Genomic DNA, 21,594 nt, shown 5'->3' with positions numbered 1-21,594 from the left:
AAGGCTGGGGCGCAGGACCGCCGGTATTGATCAATACTCCATGGTCCATGCACGCCAGTACGCCACCACCACCACCTCCACTGGCATCTATATCGACCTCGCTCGTAGGCGGGAAGGCAAAGGAAAGTCAACCCAGCGTGCACTCGCCTGGATCCGTGTCCTCGAGCGGTACTTGGATCTACCATAATGGAAGAATGAAAGGGCCACTTTCCGGTTGCGAACGACGCAGGGATTCTATTCTACCAAGCACGGTGTGAAACACCTGATGCCATGGATGGAAAAGCGAGAGGCAGCACAAAGGTCGCATTGCGAAACAGCAGCCACAGGTTATGTTCGTGACGAGCACTCGATCGATCTCGTCGGCAGGTGCAATGTCATGTCCAAGCTTCATATTTATTTTCGCCGGCTGGAAGCTGGAAAGGTGCGCCGACAAGCGACAGGTTAAGAAGATTTCAACCGTCGGAGAGGGGGGCCAGCTCCAGCCCCAGCGTGAAGATGCGTCCCTGCGCATCAACATCGCGTGAGGTGACAAGCACCTAGCATAGCAAAGAGCAGTGAGAGGGCATGTGCACCAAGGACGACGTCATGCGTTTGGACGTATCTGAGATCCGGAAAGATCAGGAAATCAGCATCCGTGAATGAGTATGAAGAAACATCGCAACCACACTTGCTAATCAATCGATAAGAGCTTTCACGGTCCCATACAACTCGCCACATGTTAACAGGTCACATCCGATTTCAATCTTCCAAAGTTATATGACTTCAAACAAAGCATGAATAAAACAAGCTAGTACAGTACTAGTAGCTAGCTGATCTGATTACCGGGCAACACGATTGGACTCCACCAACCAGAGCACATACCAAAGCTTCACCCCTTTTGCGAGCATATGTGGGTGTAGGCACAGTATTCGAAAATACTTGCTTTGACGAAAAACTAATCCATTGTAAATCATACAAGAAAATGAGTGCGGTAAAGCAATCAGCAAATCTAAGTAGCAATTGCACCAAAGGACCCGGAACACCCAATTTCTTCTTTCTTTTTCTTAATGTCAAAAGAACACATCTTATATTGTCTGTTCTTTCCTTTCCAAAAGAAACCATCAGCAAAATGCTGGAAAATTATAGATCTTTCTCCACCACCAGGAAACTAGAATGTAACTATCCTCTTCCTTCTTTTTCTTTTTTTCTTGCCATAATGAAGGGGGGGGAGGGGGGGGGGGGGGGAGAACCATCAACGACAGACATTCTACCAAAAGAAAATGAAACCTGAAGCAGCCCCTGCTTGCTGGGACCCCAAAAGAAACCCGGAAAGGTAAATTGTGAACCAAAAAAGAAACCTACCACTAGCCATCACATTTGCTAACCCGGACAGGCATTGAGCCAATTGTCACCACACCAACTTCATAGTTCTTATCGTCAACCTCCACAACCTTTGAACTGATTTTAAGTGAACCAACTTTGGCGATGATCCTTTGCTCTTGGCTGGTCTCTGAAACAACATTTGCCGAGGTACCAACTCCATTCAGACACTTCTCAGGTTCTTTCGTTGCGCCATTGGCAGTGCTGCCAGCGTGCTGCCGTGGATTTTCAACCTTCTTCCAGTATTGTTGTTTCCCATCCACACCTGTCTTTAGGCTTGAAGTTGGTGGCTGGTTAGTTATAGTTTTCGCTGCATCCTCCTGACTCTGCTTGCCACTACAATGGTTTTCTTGCTGTCCATTTTCTTTCCCAGCCTCACTGGCTTGTTTTTCACCAAGTTCTACACATGGATCCTGATGTTTGATTATATTAAGATCCTGTGGCTTCTCGGACACATTTTGTTTCTCCAATGTTCTGTCTATCAGAATGCTGCTGACTTTTGTCTGCTGCTGAGTGTCAGATACATCATCTCTACGCTGTGAGACAGGTACAAAATCTGGAGCATTATGACTCAGCTTGCACCTCCTGTACTGTTTGATTCTTGCCTCATCCTCCTCATATTTCATGAAATCATCAAATAGGCACTCATTCACCTTGATATCCTTAAAGATCTTGAGAACAGATATTCCAGGGATGTACAGTATCTGCAAATGAGATATCGTAAAAGATCATGATATGAGACCCAGACAAAAGAAAAGAAAAAGCTTGAAAAATGGCATGTGGCTAATCAAACGCTGAGAAATTGAGGATCTTTTACGAACTACCAAGCTTTTAAATAGCGATTTTTGTGGCTTCACGGCAGTCCCAGAAAAGCTATAGAAGCTATCGCTAGGTATCACGGAAGATATCATTCGCCGTGTTTTAGTATTAACAAATACAAAATATTACAAATTTTGCATAGTATAATTCATGTTTGAAAAAATAATTAAGGCACCACATAAGAAGGTACTAAATATAATATAATAAGATTATAAGTCATAATATTCTTAACAAAATTACTTAATCAGTAAAAAAATAAAAGTGTTGGAGTATTGAAAAATGAGCGACATATGGTATCTTACAAGGTTTTCGCATAGTTTAAGCTTATAAGAAATGTTTTTAGGCCTTCCAGCGAAGTTGGATTTCGAAATTAACTTGTTTTTTTTTTTTTTGCAAGTGGGTACATATTTAGGATAACAGAGATATCTCTACCTAAGAACTATGGCACATAGCACAGCTATTTAGGGCTATAGCACTTATAGCTCATAGAGCGGAAGATTGGCCTGTTGCTTCGTGTTTGAGGTCCAAAACAGCTATTGCGCAACCATAGCGCAAATATTGTTAACTATTTAGAACCCTGGTAACTACATAAAAATGGAACTTCCTAAAATTTAATATGCTGGAATGATTTTCACAGCAGAATAGTTGCTAAACTGGATGAGTCACACTTACTTCTTGTGTATCTCTGCTGTGTGTGACGGGCTTGTTTTCATTATTCTGCAGTGTGATATGCTGCAAGGAATAATTTGGTATATCTTTGACAATATGCCATCTCACAGGAAAGCAACCGGCCCATTTATCCTGACACCAAAAGTCCATGTCCCTCTGAAAATCAACAGGACCAACCATCTCAGCCATGCCACAGAAGTGCCCACTACCATTCACCTGATACACATAATTACAAATTCAATAGTTAAACTTTAAGCACAAACAAAAAATGAAATTATGGAGATTCAATAAAGAAACACTCACAGAGAAGAACAAGAAAACTGGACACTTGGTAGAATTCCTCCTAGATATCCTGTCGGCATCCCTGAATGCACTATCTAGCTTGCTGTTTCCACTGGAGGAACTTGACCATACACCATACTTGATTGATTTGTGGACATCCGCCTCACCAATTGACTTGATAACAAAGAACTTTGCATAGGTATAGTCCACTCGGAGATCATCTCTGTTATATTGGTCGGTTTTGATAAGGATTGTTCCCTCTGGATTACCGACAGGGAGCCTTGACGTGTAAGATTTTACAATTATGGCAGAGGTCCTTTGATTGCTTAGTTTCTCCGGAACACCTAAGCTATGTTCATTCAATAAATGCACCTTCTGATCAGGACCATTCAGATGGCCACTCGACTTTGAAGGCTGAAATTTCTCGGCAGCAGCCCACCTCTGAAGATCAGAACCCACATATCCAAAGCAATTGTTTCCAGACAATTTTGCCTTTGGTGAATGCTTGGCAGTAGATATTGATCCTTCAAGAAAATGCACGGATGCCTAATCATTATTCAAAAAGCATGTCAGTTTGATATTGGTTTGCCACCATGTTAAGAAACTACAGCTTGCTACAAAGCATGCTAAAAAACAGAGACAGTAAAGAAAGGATAACTACACATATTGAACTCCCTTGTATGTGTTAAACTACACCCATATTGAACTCCCCTGTGGGTGTTAAACTACACCAAGACCCACAAAAATGATGTTCAGGACACCCTCCATGCAAGATATCTTTGAATATTCAGGATTTCTTTAACTTCCACCAAAAAAATGTTAAAATTCCCCTTTATGTTACTGGCCCCAAAAAAAAACACCAAAAAGAAGGGTTCCTTGCTAAAGATGTTTTGATGGAATCCTCAGTAGTCTGCCCAAAGCAATCCCGAAGGATAATTTGAAATGAAGGCTAGCGACCCAGTGATGTGGTACAATCAGTAAGGAGTGAAGTGCCCTAGTGAACCAATTGGAAATTTATCCTTGATTACAATGGGTTAGTCATGTCCAGGGATGGCAATTTATCCATATTACCCATCTACCCGTGGGTAAAAACCCTAATAGGGTAGGGTATGAGTAGCATTTGGTACACACGGGTATATTCATGGGCGGGTAGTACTACCCGACAGGTAGACGGGTATGGGTAAGGCATACACATACCTGCAAAACCCGTATACCCGTGTAGCCCTCTGACATGTGGGCCCAAACCCTTCAAACCCTAATCTCTTCTCATGTCATCATGTATTCGTCACTCATCCTCAACCGCCACACGCATGGAGCCATGGACGCACCACCTCTTGTATGCAACACCGCACCCCACCACCTTCCATCGCCTCCAATTGTATCTCGCCGCCTCCAATGCCCAGCGCCTCCACTGCCCCTAGCTACCTCGCCTCCTGCCTCCCTCCGCCTCTAGCACCCAATGACCCCGTCGCCTCCCTCCTCCTCCAACGCCCCCGCTGCCTCCCTCCGCCTCCAGCACCCAGCGACCCCGCTGCCTCCCACCACATCCTGCCGCTTCCAACACCACGAGCCCCTATCGTGCCGCCACCGCATCCCACTACCCTGTCGCGCCGCTACCCCGCCGCCCCACCGCGCTACCCTGTTGTGCCACGCCGCCCCCCAGGTTTAGGGAAGGCCCTTCGCCCACGGGCGTTCACGGGTATACCCACAAGTGGGTAAAAAACCGGCGAGTACAGGTATGGGTGAGCACTACTCGTACGCGTCGTACCCAATTGGTATCCCTAGTCATGTCCATGAGGAATGATGAGATTTGTCATGTCCAGGAGGCTCCACAAAGGCACTATCCGTTTAATGCTCTATTTATTTACTTTTTGAATGGTCAGTCTAATCAGTGTTGCAGGAAAAATCAATAGTTCCTATAATAGATTAGAATTAACAAAAGAGGCAAAAGAGGGCCTACACTTGTAAATTTGCCTACCTGTGACACATGAGGAAGTTTTACAGGCACCATGGACCCATCCGGCAGTTGTTGCTTGGGTGCAACTGAATTGTACAGTTGAACCTTCGGTGGCTTTGCATGGTCCTGAAATTGCTTTGAAGAGACAATAGCAGACTGTATAGGTGGATTCACAACAATGTCACTTTTTGTGGTGACAGGAGCCATTAAAGGAAATGCTGCATTTGCAGACGTTGCAGCATAACCTGGCATACCAGGAAGATATGCAACATTAGGGGTGTGAAGAGGTGTAGTTGTGCTTCCAGGGACACTATCTTGTGCATAAGGAAGAACAGCTGGAATGTAATAGGATGGGGGGACTATTTGGCATGTCGAGTTAGCAGTGTCAGCAACATATTCTTGGGGAATAAATGAGCCATCGGATGTGAAAGAAGGATCTGCAGGGTATGGGCTGTAGGAAGGATGTATAGATCCATTGTCAGGGGCCGTATAGTATATGCACTGCATGCCTTCGGTCTGCAAGCCATATGAAAGGAAACGTTAAAACATGTGTTTTGAAAGAGGCATTATGAAGTATCAAATAAGTATTCTATTCTATATTGTACTAACCGGGTAATAAATATCTTGACCATCGTATCCTAAAGAGCTCTGGTGACTGTACCATTCCATAGGTGATCCAACTTCTGCATTTAACAAGTCAATTACAACCAAACAGAATACAGAAACTAGGCAAGGACCAACAACAGATACGGTGTCAAGGCAGGAAAGTAGATTTTACCTGCATAACCATATTGGTAGGGATTTGCAGTAGCAGGAACAAAAACATTTTGTCCATACATTAATTCAGGGGTCATTCCCATCTCCATACAATTGATACTTTGGAACAAGTGCCTTGTTATGCTTCAATGTTCAAACTCAGCTGGAATAAATAACATTAGGGCTGTTATTGACAATTTAACATTATGAATCATGCAAAAAAAATTAACGTGATGAAGCTTAGAACATGGCAAGGTGCACTGCATAAAATGCAACATAGATGCATTATCAGCATATTAACATTGTGTCATTGTTTACTAGTAAAGTAGACATATAAGAATTAGTAAATAAGCATGCATTGTATTAAGTTTTATATGAAAGTTGTTGGCAAGGGAAGCCACCATAACACCATAATTGCTAGTAAATAAAAACAATAGACAAAGCAACAGAATGTCTATGCATTACTAACAAAAGGATTATTCATAGAGAGTGCAAGCATAATTTTGTGACCGTATTTAACAAAGCGAGTGATGTCAAACATTTAAATCAGAGCTTCTGCCAAGTTGGTTAGGCTGGAAAAGGTCAAGCTCAACACAATCCTTCACAACATAGAGAGCACATGCACTTTCAATCAATTCAAACTTATCGCATCATAAAAGGCCTTCAACTAATTCTGACATCATAATCACGAATATTAGAACAAACAGCTAAAGTTAGAATTCTACATAGAAAAGCAATTTTCATACTAGTATCCATTCAGACTTAAATGTGTCTTACACGTAAATAACACCAATGAATAAGTTCTTTTTTCCATACTACCACGGCTGACACACACACACAAGGGTCACAGAGAAAAGATAACGTTTGATATTGTGATTAAACATGCCTGGAAAAGCGCCAAAAAAGTAGCTGTAATCTTATGTTAGTATGACTGCATAACAAAACCGAATTCATAATCCCAAAGATAGCAATATACCTACCTAACAAAACTAACAGGGTAACAGCAGAACAAATTGCAAGAAGGTTCCTTAACTTGCATAGGATGGTTCCCTAATACGAAAATAAGTTGTATTGGAGTATTTTGCAGATTGCGAAGTGTTCCAAAATGGATATGTGTTGTTACAAACGTTTGCATGTGTACTCAACTAGATTTATAAATACTGAGCGATGGAAGAACATTATGCATTGGTATGTCGAAATTACTTCACTTCGTAATAACAGCAGGACCAACTGGTAAAAAAGCAGCCAAATTTCAATAATCAATGATTGTCATAGTTTGCATGTATGGGTAAGCTTCTGTGAACAAAAATTTACCACGCATCATCAATAAAAACAGCAAAAATACTGCTGGTAAATTTTAGGAGGATCTGTCTGTGAAGCGAAATCAATCAGCAAACCCAACCATCGAATTTAACAAACAGTGATTCAAATCAAGGAAAAGTTAAGACACCAAACAAATTCGTTCTTTCCGTCCTCGAGAAAGCACAAATCAGCACCTAAATTCAACAGCAGATCTCCAAGTCACACGCCACGACCGCGCCGAAACCCTAGATCCGAAAACCGCCGCACACGAAACCGTCAGAGATCCCGCACCATGTACATCCTAACGCCGCGCTCTGCCCCAACCAATGAGATCCCCTTCTCCACGATCCCAGCGACCAGGAACCAACACATGGAGCGGCAACGTCCAGGAAGAGATCAGAGGTCCAGGAGAGGAGAGAGCGAGAGGGGCTGGGACTCACCGATCAGGACGCGATCCCGTCGTAACCCCGGTCGCCGGCGGCGGAAACCCTAACCCTAGGAAGGAGAGAGAGCGACGAGCGCGAGGAGGCGAGGTGGGAAGCGACGAGGCGCAAACAAAGCGGGAAATGCGAGCGGAGCAAGAGATGGGCAGGCGAGAAAAAAAAAACTCTTTCTCTCCTCCGCGCCTCTCTTTTTTCGCTTTTATTTTGGGATCTCTTTTACGGTTGGACGGTTCTGCCAGAACTTTTTTTTTGAAAATCCTGCAGCTCCCCTTTTTCGGGTGGGAATAGGCGGCCTGAAAGGGAGGGCAACGTTACTGCCGATGACAGTGGGACCCGTTTCTGTTCGGGCCCGCGTAGCAGTGCCCTTTGTTTTGGTATCGGAACTAGGTTTGCCACGTAAAAGTCACTTTACTTGGGAAACAAAACAACAAGAGATAATAATAATTTTATTTTCGTGTTTTCTGTCGAAAGGACCCTTGCGTGTGGTGGGGCCGGAAGTGTGAGGCGTGGATTTTGGGTACGTACAATGACGTGTGGGCCTGTTCGTCGGTTGGGCCCGCCGGGCAGTGGTGGAGTATTTGGCCTAGACGTGACGGTAGTATTTGCTTTCGAAAACTACACCTTTTTCCTGCGCGGCTTCAGCGAAAAGGCTCCGAAATTTAGGACGAATGAACAGGAGCCACTGACGTGTAGGACACTGAGCATGGGGCCCACGCCGGAGTGGAGGAAGACCGGACGCCGGTCTTGCCGTGTTTAAAACGTCCCCTCGGGCTACGGGGACTGACGAAAATACCCCTCGGTGAGGTTTGAATTTTGGTCGGGGTGGAGGACGGCCTGCTGTGGGTGTCGTGCTGGCTCGTGGGGCCTCGATGAATCTAGATGAAATGATCTAAGATCTTTTTTATGAATTTTGATAGAAATGAATATATTATTTATGTTTATACTAAATATTTGCTTATGAGGTGATAATAGATCAACGCATCTCACTACTCAAAACAAACAAGAAAATAAGAAGTAAGATAATTCATCATCACACCACTTCTCAAACCAAACACACCATTAGTATGTTAGGCGCAATATGATCTTTAAAAAAAACAGGCTTCAATATTCCAGAGATTAGAAACTAATAAATATACATTGGAAAAATATGTTCTTGTATTTATTTCAATACTTATTTCTATACATTAATTTAATGCACTTTCTAATCTCTCAGAAATATAGATAGATACTATACATTAGGAGTGACCTAATTCCAGATCTTAGCCAGTTTGAACTTTAAAATGTTGGTCCGGACCGGGCTCCAGAGGTTTCGACAAATCACAAACGGGTGGGAACAGGAGTTGTTCGACGATTTGGTAAATGGGGCGCCAGCGTGGCACAAGTTCATCACGAGTGCTGCTCTAATTCTCAGGTATCAAATGGTCCAGACTCCAGAAGCATCTAGATTAGCACTCAAAGCAAGATCACATGTAGTAGCTTTTTCCGTTTTGAGGGTGATCGCATGATTCTTTTTTTTAGGAAGTGATAGCATGTTAGCTAGGCCTCAACCTAAGCAAATGGCGGGCTCGGCTACGGCTACAGCTTACGAACAAGCCGGTTTTCCATTTGGGCATAGAACTTCCCATGCTAGCCTGCGTAAGATTATCGGGCCCATCATTTTTCAGGATGCAATGGATGGATGTCACGGTGATTTCCAATTAAATTTAGAGTCAAGTAAGGTAGATATTAAGCTTGTACCGCGGAGTCATCTATATCTCTAAACTCTCAAAATCTTGATTGAGCCCATCTAAACTTTTTAAGTGTGCCGTTAGATATCCAAAATGCTTATTATTAGGCTAATGGTGCTAAATGTTGGTGGTAAGAAAGAAGGGGAGGACGAATTGAAGGAGTTGAGTACAAGATGACTGGTGGTCTAGATCGAGGCTAGGTTTATATAAGATCATCTCTAATCATTTTTCGTCAGGGTTTAAAATTCCTTTATGAAGGAATTTTTATCATCTTCAGCGTTTCAACGGTTTTCTTTCATGGTTTCCGTCACGAAGGGATTCTTAAGGTCATTCCTTTCAGAACGGGATTCTCTCTTCTTTCCTTTCACGAATTCTTTTGAATGAAAAATGTTAGAGATGAGAGAAAATAAAAGAAATAGAAACGGGAAAAGAAATTAGAAAGAGAACAAAATGAAAGGAATATAGTTGAAGATAACCTAAAGAGAGAGACCGCCAGCTAAATTCCTACTCAACATTATTAACCAGCTAATCACTCAATGTGTGTTGGACCTCAGGCGGAATAGTTAAGAATTTAGGGATTTAAATATGCATGGTAGGAGTTTTGAGACCTGAATTTCATTACGAAACAAGTATAAGAACTGCTAGCATGTTTTATTCTTAAATAAAATAAAAAAAGCCTATTTTACTTATCGAACTGTTACAATTGACCGGATATCCCCACAAACTTTTTTGGTCTCATTTTACCTTTCAGAGTTATTCAAACTTGGTCAATCATCTCCTAAGAAATTTGTCTTTTTGTTTCTTCTCGTATAAATTGCATTTAAAGTTCAATTTTTGTGAGACTATTGACAACACCATACTCTATGTCAACGATCTGTAAACGACCACCAAAATATTTATAGTAAATACGGATACCTACTAGTCACAAAAGAATATTGCAAAAGGAAACAAATATGCTTATACAAGTCTGGGCCTCCCAAAAGATAACAACTTTACGTCTAGAGCTATCAACGAGCCAAGCTCAAGCGAGCTTGCCACCTAAAGCTCAAGCTTGATACCATCTAGAATCAAACTCGAGCGAGCCTGAGGTGGCGGGCGAGCCTACAGTCGGGCTTGAGCTCTGCTTGGCTCGAAAGGCTCATTTAAAGCTCAGTTCTATGAGGAAAAAAAAATCATGTGAGCAATACCATCGAGATTCTAACAAAGGAGGGTGAGGGACCTCGAGCTCGGCTCGATCAAAGCTCGAGGTCGGCTCGATAGAGCTCGCGAGCTTTGGATGAGGCTCGAGCTCGACTCAATTACAAATCTAGCCGAGCTAGAATCAGACTATTAACGAGGCAAGATCGAGTAGCTCACAAGCCTCGATCTTTTTTATAGTCTTACCTATGTCGTGTCTTGTCTTGATTTTTCTTAGGAACATATATTACAAATAAGGGGTGTGTGCCTAGTCCTAAGGATCTAGTCAGATTTCTCCGTGTTCTTTTTTCTAAAGTCATAGTCAGGTGATGTTGGTTTTCTGTCGTGGATCTTCGATGAATGTGTATAGATTCTGCTTGACTAGGTTTGGTCTAGGGTCCCACAATTTAGTAGATCCTGAAGGCACTAGGGCTTATATGGCCTTCTTGTGCTTGTCAAAGGCTTGTGTTCCCCTCTATCTTGGATGTACCCCTCCCTCCTTATATAGTCAGGGTGATGTAACACCCTGAATTTTAGCACATAAAAATATAGCAAAATTCGCTCCAAATTAAAAAAAAAAATCTAATTATTAAACTTGTATAAAATCAAGGAAATATATATTTGAATATGTATATATACTCGTATGTATATATTCAAATATATTATTTTGGGCTAAGTATTCTAGAAAGTACCAAGTTAATTTCTAAATTAATCGTTGCATTGAATTGATCATATGCATTTTGGTTTATTGGTTCTTATGGTTCCTTGCGTAGCGATTCAAATTGAATGCTTCTCAATTCGAATCTATTCTAGTTCCTTTCGGCAAATTTCTAATCTAAACCCAACCGAGAAAATCGAGCTTCCAATCCAGCTAAAATCTATAATTCAATTATTCCATTGAATTATCCCCAAGTAGCTTTGGTCAACTCGAATTTGAATGTCTCTAAAGTTCGAATCCCAATCTTGATTCAATTCTTTCGAAATCCATTGAATTCAATTCTTCTGAATTCAAACATTTCTCAAATCCCGAAGCTTCAAGTATGAATCTTTCTCCTAATTCAAATACCCTTAATTGAATTAATGCCAAACTCAGATTCGAATACTACTAATTGAGTTTAATCCTATATATCTCAAATCCAGATTCATCAATCATTATCGATTTCATACCCGCATGCAATTCGAATAATTCACGTTATATTCAATTCATGCCAAGTTCAATGATTCGCAATTTCAACTCAATCTATTCGATTGCATTCAAACTGAATCATTCAAATTCGATTCGAATCTTTCCAAATCCAATTACCATTCACATTGTTCTACAAGTCCATCTCAATTCAATTTCATCTACAAATTCAAATACATCCGTTTGAATTACACAATCCACTTCAAATTCAATATATTTATTTGAATTATCACAAATCCATTTGATTCAATTGCATTCAAATTGAATCATTCTATTCCAATTTGAATCAATATTCATACACAAATATCTCTCTTTCTCTCTCTGTTCTTCTCATGCCCATCCCCTCCCTCTGTGCTCTCTCTCCCTTCCCTGGCACACTGCGCCGGCCACCATCAGCCTGTGCTGTGCTCCCGTACCGGCCTGCTCCCTGATCTCCACCGAGCAGCAAAAGCTAATCGGCCAAGCTCATCCTCCTCTCAAGCCTTCTCATGCAAGCAACCGACCACCACACAGCAGCACATCTCTGCACCTGCACATACATGCATACACAAAGCACAGCAGCAGCACCTTCCTTGCTCCTCTCTCACACGAGCCTTCATACACACAAGCATACATACACACAGGTGCTCAACCATGGCTCCTCTGCCTCTCCTCTTCGCGCCCGTGCGTCCTCCCGCACCGCTGCACTCAGCTCCTCCGCGCCGTCTTGGCCGCTCGGCCACGTCCAGCCAGTGCGCCACCCCGCCGAACCGAGCCTGCCACGGCGTCAAGCCGCTCACACCGAGCCGCCGTGGTCCACCTCGACTCCAGCCGGCCGCACCGACCCAGCCGTGCCGTGCCACCCACGCGCCGTCGCCGTTCGTCACGGTGAGCCCGCCTCCCTTTCCACTGCTCTCCCTCTGCGCCGACCTGCGCCGCCCGTGCGCGCCAAGCCGCTGCTGCCGTGCCCCTTGGCCGCGCCTCCAGCGTCGCGCCTCCGTCGTCCCGCCGCCGCAGCGTGCGCCGCGCCGCCGCGTCGTCCCGGCTGCCGTCGCCGCTGCGCCATGCCTCCTACGCTCCACTGCGTAGCGCCGCCGCACCTCTGGTCGCGCAGCACCGCCGCACGCGCTGCCGGCCCGAATCTGAGCCGTCGCCGGCATGTCGAGCCGCCACCTCCCTCCGGCGAGCTCTGGCCTCACATCTCCGGCCTTCTCTCTCTGTTGCGCCCGGCCGAAAAGCCCGACAGCCCTGTTCACTGCTTCGCCGCCGCCAGGCCACCACGCTCTCTCTCCCCGAGCTCCGACTCCTCCTTCCTCTCCGACGCCACCATCTGCACCGGCGCGTGCCGTCACTCCGCCGCTTCCCTGGCCGAGAACCCCCCGTCGGCCCTCTCTCCGCCGCCAAGCTCTCTCCGGCGCCGCCTGCTTCACCCGGCCGGCGCCTCTCCTCCCTTCCCTCTCTCTCTCCACCGCCGGTCTCCGCCCCTCCCTCCGCCTCTCTCTGCGAGCCACCACACAACCCGAAGGCCCAGCCGGCCTTATCCTTTAGCCCCTCTGCCGTGTGGGCCCACAGGCTGGCGTGTCCACCGGCCACGGTCTGTGGTGGACTGTCCACTGCAAGCCCTCCGGTCCACTGCCCATGAGCCGAGTCCATACAAATCCGGTCCACGGTGCACCCACCTCACAACCTCCCTCCGGTCCACAAATTTCGTAGACCAAGTCCGTGAAACAGTGGCATTTTCTAAATTCCAGGATTTTCTATTCCGGCAATCTTCCGTCCGCTATAACTCCTCGTTTCAACTCTGATTTCGGCGATTCTTTCGCCGATATTCCTCTAAAATCATAATCTACTTTCATGTCAAATTTTGTAATTTTTGGAGTTCATTTAATTTCTCATTCAATAATTATTTCATGTCGCAACGCTTAATCTAGGTTTAGATTTCACCTTATAATAAATAGTGTCGAGTTAGATAATTCGATAATGATGTTTAGGTTGTAATCGTAATATTGTCGCATGTGATAACCTAGCTTAAGTAGGTTAATTCCATTTCTTAATAAGAATAATTAAATGTTGTTTCAATTAAGTGTTTAAGAATAAATTGATATTTCATGTGATATTCTATGTGATAGTTTATAGATTTAATCTTAGTTCAAATAAGGTAATGAATTAACTCGTGTAGCTGTTAAATAAATAAATATCAATCATTAGAATATGATAGAATATTTTATCATTAGTAATTAATTAATTGAATACCCTTTTAATAATTAATTAATTAGATTCAAAGGATAGATTAATCTAATTATTTAATTATCTGTATGCTTTTATGATAGCAATAAATATAACTTAGTGTGGAAATTAACAACACTAGGTAATTAAGGTTTTAGTGCTATAGATTAGAATATTAATCTCCACACTTAAGCACAGATAATCGTCTAGAGTTATACTTACGTATATATGTATACATGCTCACATACATATAGACGTAAGTATTACACATATATTCATGTCTGTACACGTGCACTCACCTACACGTAGAATCTCTAGCTGTCGTCCTTTGACAGTTAATCTAATAAGAGTTTACCTAGTTAATCGTGATTTATTCAGGTTTTCTCTTAAGTTGATAAAATAACTAGGTTAATAGCTTAGCCTAGCTTCGCTAGATTATCCTATTTTTCTCTGTGTACTAGCTTCGTGTTGATTAGAGTTGCCGTTTGTCTCTTCCGCTTGGTTTAGCTTTCGTCGTTTTCTTTGTCGTTCTTCTTCCGCTTTGGTATTTCAATGGTTTTGTTCTGGTGTTCAATTGCTTAGTCGTTGTGCGCTTTTTGTCGTTAATATGCGTAGAGTCGAAGTCATGGTTCTAAGCAGGAACGCGAGGAAGGAACTGAAGGCAAGGTCCAATGATGAAGAAGAACCCCGGGAAACTCAAGAGACAAGACCAATCTTGAATTGACCCTTTAAAAAGGCAAGTTCTATTTCCTTGATCATATTGAACCTATGTTTTCGAATAATATACATGATCAACTAAAATCGGATTTATTATCGCATGTGCTATATATTGCATTTTCTTTCAAACTACTTGTAGTAGTTAACCCTATCAACACTGTCATGCCATATATGTCATCATCCAGAATACATATCACCCTAGGAATACCTGTTGTTAAATATATTAACGATGGACGACGTCTTGATATCTAGCATGCTTAGGATTGAATACATCTCCTCGGAGATGTCGCTTTTAAAATACGTCTCCTCGGAGATATCGCTTTTAAAACACTTCTCTTCAGAGACCAGATTTACTGTTATCAAAGATAACTCATATACCATGATTCCTTGGTGGTTGTGAATTCCGTGATTGTGGTGAAATCCTTGATGTCGTGTGGGACATGGAAGGTGATGTGTAAAAATGGGTGAAAACTGTTTTGGCGCGGGCAGGTAGAGTAATCCTCCGGGGAGGATGCTCATGGGGGCTTGAGTTACATGATGGTATTCATTACCCGTGAAGATGCCTAGCCCGGCCACTTAAGGACCGAGTCTTGCGCCGTCGTGCTTAGTCACCCCGTGCAACCATGCGTCCTGTATGGGCAGGACTTGATTTTCCTTCACTGGACTGAGTTGGGCATCATACCAGGAGGCTGAGAGCAACGAGCAGCCAGGGGTCTATCTGTCCAGCTGTTTGGAGGTTCAGGGACCGGCTTAGGCTTAAAAATGGAGGCTGGCCTTCGGAACATGCAGCTCTGGAACTTGGCGTGTCTCGTGGAAAAGCCTGGCAGGAAAGGTGTTTGGAGAGTCTTGGTATGATTCGCTCCTCCGCTTGCAATGGTTGGAGGCTGAGCATATCGTATGGGTAAAGCTGTACAACCTCTGCAGAGTGTAAACCTATTCGAATAGCCGTGTCCACGGTCATGGACATGCAAAGCATTGACCTCACTTGAATAGACTTCGGGTGCATGCGTCTTGATGAGTGAGTTTGTGGACTAGATGTCCGTGTGATGTGGTTCCTAACTCGATCCGCCAGAAGCTGTGTGGTACTAGAGGTACACCAGATGTGATAAAAGGGACTGCAGAGTGAGGTATAGCCCCTCCCAGGACTGAAAACCCCCAGATACAACTTGTTACCCTGGTTTTGGTTTTAAAACTATTTCGACAGCTTTGCTATCAGGTCACCTTCTAATACGTTGGGGACTTGAGGTGATACTCAGTACCAACAGAAGATGCCTGAACCGTTTTGGTTTTAAAACCGTTTGACAACTTTGTTACCAGGTCACCTTCTAATACGTTGGGGACTTGAGGTGATACTCAGTACCAACAGAAGATGCCTGCAGTTTGTTTTCAAAATCTTTGTTACATTTATTTAAAAAGGTTAATAGTGGAGAATATAACTGGATATTTGCATAAAACCTGCTTTATGCTTAAAACTATGCCGTAAAGCCTTATCCTTGAAACATTCATTATGTATCTATCAACCCCCTTGAAGTAGTATAGGACTTGTTGAGTACCTTCCGTACTCAGTCTTGTTGCTTTCAGATTGTTGAGTTGGAGATCAACCTCAACCTAGATGAAGTCGAAGAGAAGAAGTCTAAGGTCGCGTCCGCACCCGAGTTACCTGTGGCATTGGGTTGCATCGTCGTTTCGCTCCGCTGCGCTGTAGGCTCTTCTGCCTGGCTGGTCTGCTGTGGATTCTTGTCCACCGGACCATCTTTTCGCTTTTCAGGTATTTATTTTACTTATTTGTATTCGAAGTATGTATTTGATATTATTCTGTTGAATTCTGTGCGTATCAGCTACTTGATCCAGGGACTGATACAGGAGGCACAGGGGAACCCGTGTTCGGGGTCCTGACAGGTGAGGCGGGTGTAACCTACTTATTCTCTTTCACTGAATTGTTGATCCTCCAGATATCTAGGAGAGACCTATAAAATATGAGGGTGGTTTCTTTGCACAGTACGATTACCTACCCTATATTTTTTCTCATACCATAGATACTTCATGTCGGTTACAAAACATACCGGAACAAGTAAAGGACACATGCAACATGAGTATCCCTTATAGATACACCGTATTTATAGAATATATAATAAATAATTATATATCCTCATCACCATATGTTCCAAAAGCAATATAAGATTATTTTTAATGATGATTTTTATGCATATTTATATCTTGAGGTTTAAACCATTCACATATGTCCCCCAACTTATGAAAATAATCATGTAAAAATCTCAAAATATTTTTGCAACGCAGGGCAAAATGTCCATCATGTCAAAAAAAAAAAAAACTGGACTTATAATGCAACTTTTGCTATAAGAAACAAAGACAAATTTTATTATAGGTGAATATCCGGTTTGAATAGTTTAGGGGGCAAATGAGTAAAAAAAAGTTTGGAGTGTTATCTAGACAATTGCAATAGTTCATTGGAATGGAATGAACTTTTTCTAAGACAAAAATCGCATCATTTCGAGCTTGTGCGCACGGAACCTTAGGCAAGGCCACGGGAATGAAAATGATAAAATTCTATTGTGCAATCCTAAACTCCTGGCTATGTTTTGTTAAAAGTGTTAATTGTTAGACATAGGCCTTCCTAGAAATATGTCCTTGCATTTAATTATTGATCTAAGAAGTCACATAGACACTATGCATTTCAATACTTATTTCTATACATTAATTTAATGCACTTCCTAATCTCTAAGAAATATAAATAGACATTAGACTATCCCCAACCATATTCCCTTCATTTCGTTCCCTTCCTGATTCCCTTCCCCGTTCCCTTTCCCTTTATTTCCTCTTATCTCCAACAGCTTCTTTTTGAGGGGAATCGCGAAGGGAACGGAGAGAGAATCCCGTCCTGAAGGGAATGACCCTGGGAATCCCGTCGTGAAGGGAACCGTGAAGGGAAATCGTTGGGAGCGCTGAAGGAAACGGGAATCCCTTCACGACGGGAATCTGCCCGTGAAGGGACTCCCTTGGGCTTGGTCTTATGTATTGGGAGTGGCCTGAGTTCCAGGTCTTAGCTAGTTTGAACTTTAAAAAGTTGGTCCATAGTGGCAGCTCCAGAGATTTTGAGAAATCACAAATGGGTGGGAACATGAGTTGTTTAAGGATTTGTCGAATGGGGCACCAGCGTGGCACATGAAGTTTATCATGAGTGCTGCTCTAATTCTCGGGTATCAAATTGTAAGGTGTCATTCAAATTATATTCTAATTAATAAATTGGTCGATCGTTTAATAAGATGAGAGGTAGCACATGTCCGTCTCTCGGCATGTCACGTTCTAAACTATATCTCACTACAACAATCGCAGCCGTCAATGATTAAAACGAATTCAATATCGGTAGTCCTGGTATGTGTTTTGTGCTTAAGATCGAAATACATACTTTTACACTATGCTTCATCATAATAAGACATAATAAAGGGCAGGTAATATAAATATAATACAAGCCTTTAAGCCATTACAAGTTCAACGATTTAAGGTTTCAACGTAACATCAACAACGTTAGGAGGAACAAAATATCAATAAACAGTGGAATAATATCAATAAACAACAAAAGAGATGGTGACGTTTGCCCTAAGGTACCATCGTGTCACTACGAGTAGCCCACCACTACTCTCGCCTGTCACTGACATCGACGGGTATGAAATAGCCTCACATGCAAAAACTCAATGATAGCAAGATGAATATGAAGATACTCGCAAGTCTTACTCATAGTGGGTACATATAATAAACTGACTTAAAGGATCATATATTTGGGATGAGAAGCAAGAAGTTGGCTATAAGGTTAAATGAATTTATATGCAAGAGCATTTTATATAAACATAACTGTTACATAAACATACTCTTCTCAATATAAACCCTCACTAGCCACTTCTCAACATAACATATACAACCCAACGTCGGAACTCTACGATTGAGGCGGATGGATATAAGCATGCTCATAATTGAGAGCGCGGCAATTTGAATTGATCTTACACCTGCAGGGATACATCTTTACCCACATGACTTGGGTCCATCCTCTTGCCCTCCGAGACAACATTTCTCATACCTAAAACTACCCACTTGCGCTTGCCACTATGGCACCAGGGTTATCGTGAGCGTGTCCTGGACACCTTCGGCTTCCCGCCACCTTGCTTCTCCTCATCATTTTTTCTCTTACGTGTCATGGGGCCACAAGTCAAGTGTTAGCACGATATATGATAATTGGCTCATTTGTACATTTATTGAATATGTGAAAGTACGAAAAGTGCTTAAGTCAACATCAAATAACGGTCGGTGCTTAATCAATCCAATCGGCATATGACATCGGTTCCTCTCTCTGGTATGCCCCTAACACTGCCCACATCTCGTCTCATTCTCACAAACTCTTCATCTCAACATCATTTTCATTATGAATAATGATTAAGCCATATAGCTCACGAATGATGGATATTCCATCGCCCGATTTCTACCAATGACATATGCATCACTAAGCATTTTGGATAACTTTTAAGTTAGACATTAACATGGTTATATCCATGTTACAAGGATGTGGATAATCAATAATAAAAGTAGGAACACATGCATCAATATAGATTTTACCCACAAAACCCGACATTGACTCGCTAAACATGAATGACATACATAAAGAGATAATTTATTCAAATTAGACACCGCAAGATCCAAAGTTAAGATGAAATATGCTTATATGATTGTCTTGGTTCTCCGGTGCTTCACTTACGTACATCTCCGATTCGATATCAACCTCAACCGCTTGAACTGTCAATGTGTCACTCTCTAACTAATGGAAAAACACATTGAATGAACAAAAGAACGAACGAAGATATATGCTTATGATGCATGATTGTGAACGAGATGCAATATGATATGTCATTAAACAATTTCAAAAGAACGCTTAAACGATTGGGTTATAAGAGGTTTAAACCTCGCATAAGACAACCTAAGGTTGCTGGATTCTGAGTGGCTAGCAATCAGACTAGCCCAAGTGGCGGTCAGACCGTGGGGTCGAACAAAGAAAGATCAGTACTGAATAGTTATGGCGGTCAGACCAGCCCAGGTGGTGATCAGACCGTGGGTTCTGGTGGTCAGACTAGCCTTAGTGGTGGTATAACTTCTGACTATGCAGTCTGACTTGAGTCTAACTAGCCAAGTCACAATCCGGCAGTCAGACTAGCCTAGGTGGTGGTCAGACCGCTGAGCCTGGCTGGCAGCACCTCGGTGAGGTCGCCGACAAAAGGCTCCGGCGATGTCTTCAACCAAGAGTGGTACCAAAAACTCTACAAGGTTGGAAGAGTTTATTTTAGGTGATTTTGGGCGACATGCAATATCATATATGTGGATATTAAAATTAGAGTAAATGTGGATATTAAACTTGTCCTGCAATATCATCTATATCTCTAAATTCTCAAAATCTAGATTGAGCCCACCTAAACTTTTTATGTGTGCCGATATTTAAAATGCTTGGAGTGAATTATTATTAGGCTAATGGTGCTAAATGTTGATGGTAAAGAAGGGGAGGACGAACTGAAGGAGGGAAGTACAAGATGGCCGGTGGCATAGGTTGAGGTCAGGTCTACCTAAGGAGAGAGATCGCCACCTAGATGCCCACTCAACACTATTAACCTACTAATCACTCAATGCTTGTTGAACTTCAAGTGGAATAGCTAAGAAGTTTAGGGGTTTAAATATGCATTGTAGGAGTTTAGAGACCTGAAATGCACTACGGAACACGTATAAGAATCGCTAGCATATTTTATTCTTAAATAAAAAGAAAAGATCTATTTTACTCATCTGAACTATTACAATTGACCAGATAACCCCACAAACATTTCGTCTCATTTTACCTTTCAGAGTTATTTAAACTTCAATTCATCTCCTCATAAATTTGTCTTTTTGGTTTCTCATGTATAAGTTGTATTTTGAAGTTCAATTTTTGTGAGACAATTGATGACACCATACTCTATGACGACGATCTATAAATGATTGCCAATATATTTATAGATAAAATAGGGATACTTGTTGATCAAGGAAGAAAATCGCAAAAGGAGACACGTATCTTTATACAGGTAGGGGCCTCTTGGAGGATAACAACCATACGCCTTGCCTTGCCTTGCCTTGCCTTGACTTTTCTTAAGAACAACCATGCGCCTTGTCTTCCTCAAGATCCAGTTGGATTTCTCCGTGTTTTTGGTTCTAAAGCCATAGTCGGGTGATTATAGTTTCTGCCATGGATCTTCAATGGGTATGTATGGATTTTACCTGACTAGACTTGATCTAGGGTTTCTGTCGATGTATAGAATAGGGGGTCTCCTGTTCTGAGGGCCCACATCAGCCAATATCAGTTGGTTGAAGTTTTTTTCCTAGGTCAGAGTCCCACCGCAAGACCAGTCTGCGCTTTCATGACCAGGATCATTACCACATAAGGGAATCCCACGACCAGCCTTCGCTGGTCACGGGACAGGTACTTACCAAACCAGTCTATTCTCATTTAATATTTTCCACTTGAGTGTTTTCTTTCCCAAGGCACCCCCCTGTGGACAGGTTGTGGCCAGGGTAGAGGTGCCATGCCCCGTCTCATAGCATTAAATGTTACGGGATGGGCTCAGGCATGTCAAGATGCTTCACAGGCGCACGTGCGAGACCGGTGATGGGACAGTGCAGACTGACTGACCGGGGTGAGGTAGGCATGGTGGTGTCCAACAGATGGGATGAGCTCGGCAGCTTCATCAGAGCAAAAAAGGGCACGTGCGCCGCCCATTTTATAGCCTAAGGGTGGAAGGTTTAGCTAGGTATGGGTCAACGGAAAAGGGCTCACTTGTAAGTTATTCTTCTCTTGTATATAAAGATGAGAACATGTCTAGCATTTGGGGGGACTGATCTGGAACTAGTTTAAAAACACCGACAACAAAATACATAGGATGTATGACTGTTATACTTTAGGAGACCTAAACCTGG

At 42.7% G+C, this 21,594-nt stretch overlaps 1 protein-coding gene across 2 annotated transcripts; it reads right to left on the bottom strand.

Annotated features, from left to right (window-relative positions):
* Positions 1 to 1,010: 1,010 nt before the first annotated feature.
* On the bottom strand, positions 1,011 to 7,763 carry LOC133911558 (YTH domain-containing protein ECT2-like). Of its 2 annotated transcripts, none has more exons than XM_062353855.1 (7): positions 7,585 to 7,763; positions 5,865 to 6,005; positions 5,696 to 5,769; positions 5,108 to 5,602; positions 3,151 to 3,675; positions 2,851 to 3,063; positions 1,011 to 2,063 (listed from the first exon to the last, which is right to left on the bottom strand). In XM_062353855.1, the coding sequence occupies exons 2-7, from the start codon at positions 5,950 to 5,952 to the stop codon at positions 1,344 to 1,346; spliced, it is 2,115 nt and encodes a 704-aa protein (XP_062209839.1). In that variant the 5' UTR covers positions 5,953 to 6,005; positions 7,585 to 7,763; the 3' UTR covers positions 1,011 to 1,343. The 2 variants fall into 2 exon arrangements, with proteins under 2 accessions (XP_062209839.1, XP_062209845.1); XM_062353861.1 differs by lacking the exon at positions 7,585 to 7,763 and adding an exon at positions 7,339 to 7,556.
* Positions 7,764 to 21,594: the final 13,831 nt, after the last annotated feature.

This window comes from Phragmites australis, chromosome 1 (genome assembly GCF_958298935.1).
Source record: "Phragmites australis chromosome 1, lpPhrAust1.1, whole genome shotgun sequence".
NCBI lineage: Eukaryota > Viridiplantae > Streptophyta > Magnoliopsida > Poales > Poaceae > Phragmites > Phragmites australis.
This window is presented reverse-complemented; position numbering and strand designations above follow the sequence as displayed.

Coding starts and splice junctions, on each gene's coding strand:
- LOC133911558 (XM_062353855.1), bottom strand. CDS start 5,952: ATGGAGATGGGAATGACCCCTGAATTAATGTATGGACAAAATGTTTTT. Junction 3,676..5,107: donor AACTTCCTCATGTGTCACAG/GTAGGCAAATTT, acceptor AATAATGATTAG/GCATCCGTGCATTTTCTTGA. Junction 2,064..2,850: donor ACAGCAGAGATACACAAGAA/GTAAGTGTGACT, acceptor TCTCATTTGCAG/ATACTGTACATCCCTGGAAT.